Raw genomic sequence first — 12,735 nt, 5'->3', positions numbered from 1 at the left:
GTGTTACTATTTCGTACATTTTGCAATCTCTAATAGTACACTATCTTCAGTTATAATAAAATCTCCAACTATCCAAATAATTGAGCTATTTCCTTATTGCTAAAACATCCTTATGCTACATTCTTAATCCGTATCGTTCTATAGAGACTCATCTAAAGACATACTGTTTCTTGTGCAAAAATGAATTTGTAAAAGTGTTGATGAGTTATATTGATGGAACGGTGTGGCATTGGCGTTGCATGCAATGACTAATGCAATGAAGTATTTGGGGATATCCCTGAGCGGTTGTTTTCCTATTATTTTTTCGTAATTATGTGGGAATGTCAGAAGAAGCTTGCAAGCATATCTTTGCTATCTTCCAGACTGTCACCTGAAACTTTATAGGCTTACTCGGAAAAGCACCACTTGCACCTGTCCGAGAAACCGTTTCAAAATTTCAGACCTTTGGAGTCTTGCTTTATCGTGAAAATATCCCTAAAAGCATTCACATTTCTCATTATCTAGAAATTCTACCCATAAGATTTTGAATATTCCCAAAGATAGAACTGCGCGTAATGAAACTCATTAGCTCTTACCCGCAAAATTTTCATGTTTTGAAATGTCCAATAAAATCTAATCAACCAAATGTTTGGCGCAACATAGACAAATCCTAAGAGTTTCTTTCGGGAGTCTTGCTCGAAAGACTTTCAAATTTTTGCTCTTGACAATTTATTTGAGTCGAAACAATTTAATTAATAGATATTTCAGTACATGAAGAAATCAGGGATGGAACTTTTTGTGGAATTTTCTGTTTAAAATTTAATTTTTTTATTTGGAAAATTATGTTCCTACTAAATTAGTCAATATTTGATAATTATATTTAAGGATGGGTGAAAGTGATCATTATGGCTTTTCGCTTACAACTTTCAGGTAATTGTCATATTTCATTTTTGTTTTAAATGATAATAAAAACTTATTCTGTCACTCTGAAATGATCAGCTTCCTTTTTAATGTTGACTGTTCCAAATTGAAAAGTTTCGTCGGTGTCTAGTTAGGGTATAAATATCTTGATGGTCTCACGTCACATTTTAAACGAGTACCCCCATTCTTATTTTCATTTGAAAATTCAGTTCTTTCATTATAAGAATGCATTCACTTATCATTTATAGCTAAATTTCTCAAATTTTAGTCCTTCGGGCAAGCTAATGCAAATCGAATATGCTTTAAATGCAGTAAAAAATGGACAACCATCTGTGGGATTGCGAGGTTTGTTATTATTTGTCTTTTTGGAATAAATAATCAACTGGTACCATAAAACAATACTGTAAATTCATCCACCATGAATTTCTTTTCCTTTTTTTTTTTTGAACACCTAACGAACTACTAGCATGTCATACTTATTTATATACTTAATTATTTGTCGAACATATTAATCTGGTGCAAATTCCTTGTTTATTTGCTTTATACCTTATCCAGCACACTAATTGGATTCATTTTATTTATCACCTCTTATGCTTGTTTAATGTTCTTTTACTTAATAACTTACGTAGTATAATATGTAATTTTATCATTTTATTTGTTTGCTCATTTATACAATTGATTGTTCAGGTAAAAGATATCTCTTATATTTTTAAAGTGAACATAAATTCCAGCATCAGATGGCGTGGTATTAGCTACCGAGAATAAGATATCGGTGCTATATGAAGACCAACCAAAAGTAGAAAAAATTAGCCAACATATCGGTTGTGTTTATAGCGGCATGGGGCCTGATTACAGGTAAATCCATTCTGAAAATAATTCGAAATAACTTAAGCAGAATTTACTATTAGACATGCTGTCGTCACCTTAACTTTGATATTGAGTTTGCCTGATCCTTTTGTACATCATAATAGGCATAAAATTGAATCTCTAATCCACATAAATAATATTAATCAGTGAGTACTTTCATCTGTTTTTTCTCCAGAAATATCCACTATTTTCTTGAGGTCTCCTAACTTTTCTCCCTCCTTCCATAAGTTAGCTAATTAGAATAAGGAGTGGGAAACACTCATGGTTCCTGATTAGTGCATGTTTGTTTATTGTATATAAATAGGCTGCTTCCATCAGTTAACTAAACATAAAACTCTATAGCTATCACAGATCTATGATGATTGTTATGGTTTCTGACATATTTTTAATATGCTAGTTCGTACTATTGCTCTTTAATCTTCGGCACATATAAACTTTCATCTATTTGTTGAATTTGGCAATTAAATATCGTATTTTCTTGTAGAATACTGGTTAAAAAGGCACGGAAATTAGCAATGGAATATGAATTGATGTATGGTGAGGAAATACCTACGACACAACTTGTAACAAAGTTAGCCGCGGTAATGCAAGAATATACTCAGTCAGGGTGCATGATTTTTCTTCTAGTTGTTGTCTTTTTTGATTAGTGCTTTCCTAAACCATGCGATATACATTATCATTCCTGGATTAAATTATTATATCAAAACTTATGAAATGCATCCCTGAAGGCTTGAATGAATAAAGGGTCCAAATTTAAAAAGAGAATAAGTGATGTATTCCGGATAACAATAATCAAAAGATGGCCAATTCATGAAGCTACAATTAAATGTTTATTCGGGATCATTGAAAAATCATTCTGGTTCAAATCTTTATTTGCGTTATTTACCTTTCATTGATTTTTCTTTATGCTTGTCTTAAATCACGATTTTTGCAGCGGTGTTCGGCCATTCGGCGTATCAATGCTTGTTGCTGGTTGGGACCATGAGCCAAGTCCCGGTCGACCGCTTCTGTTCCAGTGCGATCCTTCGGTAGTGTTTTCACTTTCCTTGACCTTAAGTCACTTAAGGGATTATTTGAAAATATTTTTTAATTGAGCAATTTGAAATTAAAAGTTGATATATGACTTTCGTTTAGGGAGCATATTTTGCTTGGAAAGCAACAGCTTTGGGGAAGAATGATGTCAATGCAAAAACATTTTTGGAGAAACGGTTTAGTGATGCGTTAGAACTGGATGACGGTATTCATACGGCATTACTTACATTGCGTGAAAGTTTTGATGTTGGCATGACGGAAGATAACGTGGAAATAGCGGTGTGCAATAAAAATGGGTTCATGCGTTTGTCAAAGCAACAAGTGAAGGATCATCTTGGTGCACTCTGATTACTGCATTTTCTTTTTTTTTTATTGTAGCTGGCATTATTGTACTCAATTCGTTGTTTTTTGGCATTATTTATATGTTAATTTGTATTTGGAATTATTAATGTTCGAACAGTACTTTTCCAAAGTCTTAAGATATCCTTCGGAATCTTGTCCTCTACTTTTCCTTTCATTGCCTTCTGTACGCTGCTTACTATGTAGCCTTGCATGAAAACATAGGGATGGTAAACTTTTCAAAATTAGGAAAAATGTTATTGTCCATTAATCTTCCGTCATCTCCGGTATCTGTGCGTTTCGAATTTTTGATGCATCGATTGATATGGATATAATCGGGAAAAACAATGTTTTCAAAACATAAGTCTTCTGGTTTTGTACTTGTCAAAGCCGCAAATAAAAAATCTAGAGAATGTTATTTTTAATGTTCCTTTCGTTTCTGGAAAATCCATGGTAAATGTTTCTAGAAAACCTGTTAGGGTATATATTCTATATCACAGCATTTCTGTATTGTTGATAGAGATCAAATTTATCTTATTTGAAAAAAGTAGCTCCCATAGTGTAGCATAATTGCTGGTCATAGCACTATCGACTTGGTCTATCATCTCAATTCAATTTCTTCGTTTTATTATACTACTGATCTCTCCCATTTAGGAACAGAATTATCGCTACTTTATTGCAGAGGCTAGTTGATATTGTGTGGAACGGAGTATGTCAAAAACGAAGTAAGTTTTTGATTTTGTTTTTCTACAAGTACTACGATTTTGAAATTTTATTATTTCAGAAATTTCATGGAGAAATTATGACCATAACTAATTTAAGCATCATCGGCTGGAATGTAAGGATTTGATACTGGCTGGATAGTTGTTAATTTGAAAGCAGTCTTGTACATCATATCTTGAAATATTTGGCTATTTGTAACGATAGGAAAAAAAAGTTTTTCAGATAATGATTTTTATCATCATATCCTTTTTCAGATATGATTTTTATCAAACAGAAACGCATGTTTTTGTGACGATATTGAAACGTGGCTTAACACTGGAACAGTGTAAAGCGCATTACATAGATGGTTGCTTAACAGTGGTAGCAGCGGGTGAAACGTTACTGAACATACGCTTATCCCATCCGATTAATCCTACATCATTAGAACTAAAATGTTTACCATCCAAAGTACTATTTGTTATCATTTCATTATTTTTTTCTGTATCGTACAATAAGAGATATTATTGAAGGCAGCAGTTGTGGTAGTGGTATTGGTGTGTATATTTTGGGTGATATTTGAATTTTTGCTAGAATTTTCCGAAATCAAGTATTTGAAATGATTTAAGAGATACAAAATTTGTGGAGTTGAGCATTTCAATTTTATCTCCCTTATCATTTTAATTTTATTTTAACATTCATATTTTCAGATTGAATTGAAAATGGCAAAATTAACATCAGATCAGTGGGAAACATTGGAGGAGAAGAGTGAAGAAAACAAAAATAAGGTATTTTTTTAGAGATTCTGTTATTTGAATTAAAGGATCTTACTTTAACAATTTTGATACCTTTTGTTGTTGCTGATAGCACTGAGAGAAAGGAAACAAATGTGACCTCGGTTAGAATTATATACACTGCGCCGGTAGGTGGTCTAAAAGATCATTGATTCACTGCACTTACACTTCAGTAATTAATATCGGAAGGATTACCTAGTGAGCTGAACGTTGTTGGTCCTAAGATGTAAAACTTTTGCTTTAATATGTGTTTACTTATTCAACAACATGTTTCTTCGTTCAGCACATTCGGTCGCTTTTAAACTGTTCAGATAAAAGTTAAGAATTTTTCAAACTGACCTTCCCTTCTAAAGATGTGTACAACTGTCCAACACTTTACAGCCAACATTGATTAGTTGGGACAAGTTTGCTAAAGAAGCAGAAGATGATGAAGAAAAAGGGGATGTCAATGTGCTTTTTCAGGTAAGGTTACTATATATTGGTTGTAGCAGATTTACTTTTTTTGAAACATTGTAGAAGACAATATAAATCCCATCTTCATACGACAGCTCTCAACCATTGAATTTTCGGTAGCATCGAACATAACTGTGAAGTTCTTCCTTACAAATGCTTAAGCCTAATTGTGAGTTCCTTATCAATATTCTGCTGGCTTCTTCAGTTATGTGATTAATTCAAGGTGCTCTTCAATTACCCTTAATAATAGTAATAGCCTTACCAGGAAATTTATCTTTAGCTTGCTTTGTCCACGCCACCCAATGCTTCCACATTTTTCTTCAAATTTTTATATTCGCTTTTAGTTTTCAGAAATTCTACCTTTTCAGAAATTATATAAAGATGCAGATGATGACACGAGGAAGGCAATGGTGAAATCATATACAGAAAGTGGTGGAACAGTGCTAAGTACAAATTGGAAAGAAATAAGTAAAAAACGCACAGAAATCCGGCCTCCCGATGGAATGGAGTTTAAAAAATGGTGAAATTCATTTAGAATGTGTCAGAGCTGTATAGTTTTATATGATGTATTGCTGTTTACAATTGAGTTACACTTGTTATCAAAAAGATAGGACTTGTAATTCTAAATGCTGTAAACTATATCATCACCTAGTGATCGGGATGTAATCTACGTTTTACTCAAACATAAAAAGATCGAAGATATGTGACCCCCTGAAAATTATTCTCAAATAGATTTTTTATAATAGAAGCAAAATACGTGGAATTTTTCATTCTATATAAGATAATGATGTTTTCGGAAAATGAGATTAACGAATCTATTGAAAACAGTCAAGAAACAATCTAGTGGTATTAGTCTAGAATTGATACTGTCATTCACCTCCTACTTCTTTGTTTTCAAACTTTTATATTTACATTACTTATTCTTCACAACTGGAAATAATTTACCTTCCCAAGGGAGGAAAATGAAAATAACCTGAAAATCTTACTTTGTCGAAACCAAATTTATTATAAATGGCCTTGTCATTCGTATTGCACTTATATTGTGAGGAAAAATATTTTTTGTTTCCGAGTAAATACGACAGATGCAAAGAAATAACTTGTTCGGTCTTAACATTTTTAATATGCATGCTGTCGGATATCGCGCATAACGATATATGATCAAGGTGAAAAAAAAAAGCATCCCATCACCGTAGAATAAATATGACAGTGCATAGTGTGGTTTACGCTAAGTTAGCTTGTGTTTGTGTATGTGTGTGTTTTTTTTCTATATTTTAATAAGCGGCTCCAAACATTTAAGTTGATGCGATTCGTGGATTGAAACATATCACACGGGAATATATCGGGATTAACCAGTCTCAAACTAGAAACCAGATAAAGAATCAATATCCCAGCTTCCTGTTAAAGTTATCCATACAAAGAAAGGTTTCCAATTTTATGCCGGCATTTCAACAATGTTGTAAACGGTAACGTTTTCACTACTAATAATAACATTACTGCTACATTTATTTCAAATTTAAATTTACATTGTTAATTAAGAGTTCGGTTTATGGTACATCGAAATCTTCATCATCAGGTGCTTTCCGTTTTAACAGATTAGTAATCGCTTCCGGTCGGGTTTGTCGGATCGTTTCTGTTGGTCGTACTGTTGGTTCTTCCTTCCGGGTCATCTGTTCGTTGATTTCACGTAACTGTTCGTTACTCTAGAATATATTAATCGAATATCGAAACAAAAATTAAATATACGGGAAGATCCTGCAAATCTTCGAAAGTTAATTAGAAAGTTCTAATACAGTAGCAATGAATTTGAAATTTTGTGGTAGTCAAAAGAATTAATGGAAAAAACTGTTACCTTCCATCCCATGTTTGGCTGTGTCAAACAAAACCGGTCATTTGGGAGTCGTAATCCGTAATTTTGTCGAATTGCAGGAAGTGGCACAGCATTCTTCTGTTCTGCAAATTCTACCAACAGCTGCCTACTGGGTCGTTCACTTTTCCAAAAACCTGCCAAAGAAAAAATGAAATGTAATGTCACTGGATAAGGCAAAAGTAGATGTGTAAGTATAAACAAGTAAAATTTCCTATGAATTAAAAATAACAATAAAGACATTCCAGAGTAATAATTCATTGGTTAAACAAGTGAGGCTAAAGGTGATGACAAATATGACTGAGTGTTGGTTACCAAAATGATTAGCAGTGAAGAAAGAGGATCAAAAGCAGACCTGTGTTATCAATGGCAAACTGTACATCAGTTTCATCAATCTGCTTTTTTCCTGCATGCTCACTGATTGATCGAGCATCTTCCAGAATTTCTGCTGTGTATCTGAAAAAAGATTATCATTGCCATTATCCAATAATTGTATTTCGTAGTATCACAAAGAACTTATACCAGCTACTCCGACAATCCAATCCACTTAATGCATTAATGTACCAACAAATATATCTCAAACTACATCTTACGCTAAAATTTATATTTCCAAAGCAACATAACCTATAGGCAAATTCGAGCATCTGCGAAATTACACGTGGTTCATAATCGGTAATTCCCATTTCCTTGAGAATAGCCTCCATAACCTGTGCATCATGCGGTATGGCACCCATTTCGACAAATCTCTATCGCTATCCTTTTAACATTAGAATCAGCAGCTATATTTCGACAAAGCTGAAAATCCAAACGTTAATTTTTAAATAAAAATTGTTCTGAAATGAAGCAACAGAACGAAGCAATTATTTCGCTTCAGTAATTCTCATTAGCAGCAATTTCAGTTCCCGAGTATAACATCGAAAGAACTAAAACGATAAAACTATTTTCCGTAAAGAGTATTACGTCATCTGCGAGAGGAAACAATATTTATTTTAAGTGGTAATCCACTTGCAATTAACCACTGGAAAATCGCACATGATATCCGCTCAATGAACAAATGACGTCTATTCAAAAGGAAATGAATTAGTATTTAAAATAATCTAATAGAAAAATTCTGTGAATCACACAAGTCCCTCACAAACTTGGCTCCATCGTTAAAATTAATCTTTTTTTTTGGTCTAATCATTCTTAGCTTTGACGCAATATTACATCGTTGACAGATCCCTTATTATCATTACTATTAATAATTATCACTATCACTGTTACTACACCAATTATTCTCATTATTATTATTATCTTTCAGTACCATTATTAGAATAATACAATAGTTTATTTTATATATACTATATATCAAACTAGATTTGAAGCTGAAAAATTAGCAAGAAACACATATCAAAACGCGTATCTTTTCTTCCTCTAAAAAAAAAGGGGAAGTAATCGAATCTCAAAAAACAATTTCTTCTTGAAATTAGCAAAAGTTATCTCTATAAAAATCTTTATGCAGTGATATTCCATGAATATAAATAAATTACAAATACAACCACGACAATTATCTCTTGTAACAACTATTACAAATGGTATATATAAAAGGCAAATGAAAGTCTTTCCATAATATTATTGCTTTTCAAGCATGCATTATAGCTCGCACAAAATCCGAAATGTTTACATTGCCATGCGAATCGTCATGGCCAGCCAGAAGTTGATCAACCTAAAAAAAAGGTACATAGACACTCACGGAACTGTTACTGTTCTAAACTCACAAATATATAATCTTGCAGTTAGAAATGTTAAAGTCGTGTCGTTTTTGAACTTTTTTTAGAGTTTGTCGGAAAGCTTTCTTAATAATTGCCCTTCATAAATTTCCAATAACCAATTTGACAAATTTCGGCAACGATTTTTTTTTCCCGCAAATTACGAAAAAAATTTTTTAACCGTGGAAAATATGAATTCTTGGCTTACTTCTTCATCTGACAAACGCTCGCCAAGCGTAGTTAACAGATGTCGTAACTCGGCAATATTGATTAAACCATTTCCCTATAAGGATAAATTCTATACAGTTAAAAAATGACGATTAAAAAAAAAGCTTTCTTGCAACTTCTGCAGTGATAGAAAATGTAACCAATTACTTCTTTATCAAAATGAGATAATCCTTCTACGAATTCTTCTAAGGTATGGTTTTCGCGACATTTATTCACTGACTGATAAATCGGGACAAAGTCTTCGAATGTAATACGGGTTTCTGAAAAAAAAATCCATTAATTGGTTTAATTAAGAAGATTATTGATAAAATTCACGAATCCCACGTAAAATATAGAGTTCATTCGGCAACTCAAAAATTTTCTTAAACTCCATTTCAAATTTACAAAAAAAAATCACGACAGTACTCCTACTAACAAATCTATGATAAGGAATAGTTCATATCAAAAGAGGTAGACTCTCTGCAATTTTTCACCACATTTTTGTACATATTGTAAACAATGTTCAATTACTTTCTCTTTTGTATGCAAAAACCTTCAATAACATATACAGCAAATATTCCGTTCCTTTTTTTGAAATTAAAATGATACTTGTAACAGTTAGATAAACAAATTCGCACAAATTATACCAGGATCAGTCCAGTGTGAGCAACATTTTTGAATCTCAGCTTCAGTTGGATTTTGTCCAAGTGCACGAAGAACATCACCAACTTGTGCTACTCCTATTCGTTCATCTCCCTAAACATATGAACCTAATTACAATGTGAGCAATATTTTTATATTAGATCACAAGAATTCATTAAAATTTTCCAAGTTACATACTTTTGAATCGAAGTAGCAAAATACTTCACGACATTCTGATAATTGTTCATCGGCAGATGTCATTTTTTTTGTAGGGAATTTATCACCTCAGTTAACGCTAAAATTTTATAATATATTCAGGAAAACAGCTTCAGATAGAATAACTACGAAACGCAATAGCAAAAACATTAATTTCAAGAAATTAGGAAAAAAGATTAGGACAAAATCCTACTTCTCTTTTTCTTAAAATATATCAAAAAATGAAAGTTTCCCAACAATGTTTAATTCCCATTACATGTGTGTATTATTGAAATCATAAAACAAAAATCATTCACAACTTGACCATCTGGAAAAAATAATTTGATATGTAATAATGTAAAACATCTTATCGAAAGTTATAATAAGTTTCAAAATATCATGACGTAAACAATGCAATAGTTCTGTTGATCCTACAATGTTAAACTTAATGTTATTCACGCCATGATTCATCATCCTGTAGGTATGGTGATTCGTCTTGATCTTGGATTTGAACATATTTCACAATCAGCGACCAGTGCGTAAAATCATAATAGATCAACCTTGACCTAATTTTACTCTTCCCATCTCTTTTACAGAAACGCAGATATCTTCTAATATATCGCAATTTATACGAATTAAAAGTATAAGTTTTCAATTTAACAACTTGTTTTTGCGCAAAAATTTATTTCACATCATTTAACTGCGAAGAAGAGCAAAAGTGAAATAAAAAATAAGCAAAAAACGAAAAAACTCAAGCCTATTCTAAATGATTGCTAACCATTCATACGAACGAAGATGCCTGAACGAAATAGATTACAAAAAATTAAATTAAGAACGGAATGGTTAAAGTGAATGGCTTGACAGGTGAGATCGTAGATTCTTACTAAAAAAGCCAATATTTAAATTGCAACAAAAAAAAGAAAGGAGATCAATGGTATTTCCTTAGTAAGGCTTTATATGGTTCATATATAATTGATTTATGCCATTCCGCTCACGAAATAAAGCAATGAAGCTTCATTTTGCTCCACTGAAAATACCACCATCTTCTCTGGTACAATCCCTGAAGCAATTGAGAAAGTCGATTTTATAATGAAATTTGAACACTACAAACCTTAGCTAAATTTAATATTCATATGAATCATCCTTCAACTAAACACCAATAAATTATACTGGTATATTGGTTTTGAATGTGTTATCGAACTTATCCATACAACAGTATCATCAAAGATATGGAACTTACTGAGCAATGTTCGCGACATTGTGAAAAGGGAGGGGAAACTGCGAAGCAAGTGATAAACTGCCCTGATATCGACACGTACTGTTCGTAACACACCTGGATCATCTGTATCACTTACTGGAACACATAAATATATTGTTTCATTTTACTTATCGCAAAAGGTATCAAAAACCCTTCCTATGCATAAAAGTTACAGTTATGCCTAATTCAGTAGACAATATGAAACTTTTAAATTTACAGTTATATCTAATTGATAATATGAAAGTTTTTTAAAAAAAATTATGGTTCAGAATATACAAGTGTTCAAGCCATATATTGATATCAAACAAATTAAACGACTGGATTGTATTGGTTGATGACCTAAGGCTGTCATCAATTCTCATCCAAAATGTGCAAAAAGTTATATTGATAATGAATTTTTCCCTAATTTCTATATCATAAAGCGCTTTTATTTTAAATATATCACCATCATAAAATCTTCTCTTATATTTAGCCAAAATGTTTTCTGAAATTATACATCGTTCAGGTAGTACTACTACTAAATAATAACCTGGAGCAAAAACACAATTGGATACTAATCGAGCATGTTTTGATTATAACAGAATGAGAAAGTGATAAACAGTACCATGACCATTCTCTAATGAAACAACGGAAAGATTCGAAAAATGTACGACAATATTTGCCATATCTAAGTCACCACAAAACTGAAGTTCACCTTTTCGACTTCCTTTAATCTCCTGAAAAGAATGAAATTCCTGTCTCCATGTGGTTTCATCCTCAATTTTAGAGCGCCATTTCAAACCATGCTCATAAAATTTACCTCATTTTCATAAAGAATAAAAACTCACCAAATATTTTACTCCCATATTCTTGAACGAAGTTACCAAACTACGTATTGTTGATAGTGGTGGGAGATAGAGAGCAACCTGAAATTTTTCATAGTCAAAGACTGGAGAAATCAGAGCTTCGAAATCCAAAAAAAGTTGTAATTTCTTTTACTCGGTGGAACTTTTTTAAAGCATTCTAATCATTATGCCGCCAGTTGCTGAGGGTACAAAAAAAAGAGTCTCTGATATAGGAGAATATATTAAGAATAAAATCTGACAAGATATTTTGTCAAACTAAAAATATTGTGCTAAATGGTAATAATCTCGCACGATAATGCATCGTTTGATATAGTAAACAAAAAGTGTATCTCATTTACAGAAAAAAAAGTCACTGAAAATGACCGCTTCCCGATATTCCATTATTTAACGTACCGTATCACTTGGTTACAACTACATGCCGAACACAACCATACATGAGTTTTCCGAAAAGTAATCATGCGAATCGTCAAAACAATTAATTTCAAATTACCTAAATGTTAACTGTTATGAATTGCTAAAAATGCAACACATTTGTGAAGTAGCAACTAATAAACTACCGAAATATTATTTAAAGCCGGCATATCGTAAGTTTTCCAATATTTGGTTGGAATCAATACTACAGGTAACTCATGAGTCATTCCGCATGATCTCTGTTCCACTTTCAAATGCGGTACATTGCCAGGCTTGACCAAACGTATTTTTGTCGATCGATCCTTCACATTCATACTTTTGAACAAGTAATCTTTCTCCACCTCCATATAAATTTCGTTGAATTCTTCTGATACACCACCCATTATGTATGTTGAGAAAAATTCGGCCTGAATTTCTATATATATATATATATATACGGACATCATCAAACTGAACTTAAAAAAAAAAAAAAAACAATAAT

General features: G+C 32.3%; 5 protein-coding genes across 5 annotated transcripts; 2 read left to right on the top strand and 3 right to left on the bottom strand.

The window, feature by feature from the left end:
* The first annotated feature begins 858 nt into the window (after positions 1-858).
* Positions 859-3,553, top strand: LOAG_08245 (proteasome subunit alpha type-2). The gene is made up of 6 exons (XM_003143777.2): positions 859-909; positions 1,169-1,245; positions 1,632-1,755; positions 2,252-2,374; positions 2,702-2,795; positions 2,902-3,553. The coding sequence occupies exons 1-6, from the start codon at positions 866-868 to the stop codon at positions 3,145-3,147; spliced, it is 708 nt and encodes a 235-aa protein (XP_003143825.1). The 5' UTR covers positions 859-865; the 3' UTR covers positions 3,148-3,553.
* Positions 3,554-3,787: 234 nt separating this feature from the next.
* LOAG_08244 (hypothetical protein) lies at positions 3,788-6,528 on the top strand. The gene is made up of 6 exons (XM_020447652.1): positions 3,788-3,863; positions 4,116-4,308; positions 4,548-4,625; positions 5,013-5,093; positions 5,453-5,604; positions 6,382-6,528. The coding sequence occupies exons 1-6, from the start codon at positions 3,850-3,852 to the stop codon at positions 6,383-6,385; spliced, it is 522 nt and encodes a 173-aa protein (XP_020302141.1). The 5' UTR covers positions 3,788-3,849; the 3' UTR covers positions 6,386-6,528.
* On the bottom strand, positions 6,505-7,751 carry LOAG_08243 (transcription initiation factor IID). Its single transcript, XM_003143775.2, has 4 exons — positions 7,573-7,751; positions 7,304-7,404; positions 6,934-7,085; positions 6,505-6,784 (listed from the first exon to the last, which is right to left on the bottom strand). The coding sequence occupies exons 1-4, from the start codon at positions 7,680-7,682 to the stop codon at positions 6,629-6,631; spliced, it is 519 nt and encodes a 172-aa protein (XP_003143823.1). The 5' UTR covers positions 7,683-7,751; the 3' UTR covers positions 6,505-6,628.
* A 693-nt stretch (positions 7,752-8,444) lies between these two features.
* Positions 8,445-9,954, bottom strand: LOAG_08242 (myosin). The gene is made up of 5 exons (XM_003143774.2): positions 9,744-9,954; positions 9,551-9,659; positions 9,072-9,184; positions 8,905-8,979; positions 8,445-8,653 (listed from the first exon to the last, which is right to left on the bottom strand). Exons 1-5 carry the CDS (start codon positions 9,804-9,806, stop codon positions 8,570-8,572), a joined length of 444 nt encoding a protein of 147 aa, XP_003143822.1. The 5' UTR covers positions 9,807-9,954; the 3' UTR covers positions 8,445-8,569.
* A 763-nt stretch (positions 9,955-10,717) lies between these two features.
* LOAG_08241 (hypothetical protein) lies at positions 10,718-12,637 on the bottom strand (the record flags this gene model as incomplete). The annotated part of the gene is made up of 5 exons (XM_003143773.1): positions 10,718-10,800; positions 10,981-11,094; positions 11,603-11,714; positions 11,826-11,903; positions 12,401-12,637. The coding sequence occupies 5 exons, from the start codon at positions 12,635-12,637 to the stop codon at positions 10,718-10,720; spliced, it is 624 nt and encodes a 207-aa protein (XP_003143821.1).
* Between the last annotated feature and the right edge of the window lie 98 nt (positions 12,638-12,735).

Source organism: Loa loa (assembly GCF_000183805.2).
Source record: "Loa loa unplaced genomic scaffold supercont3.194, whole genome shotgun sequence".
Classification (NCBI taxonomy): Eukaryota; Metazoa; Nematoda; class Chromadorea; order Rhabditida; family Onchocercidae; genus Loa; species Loa loa.
This window is presented reverse-complemented; position numbering and strand designations above follow the sequence as displayed.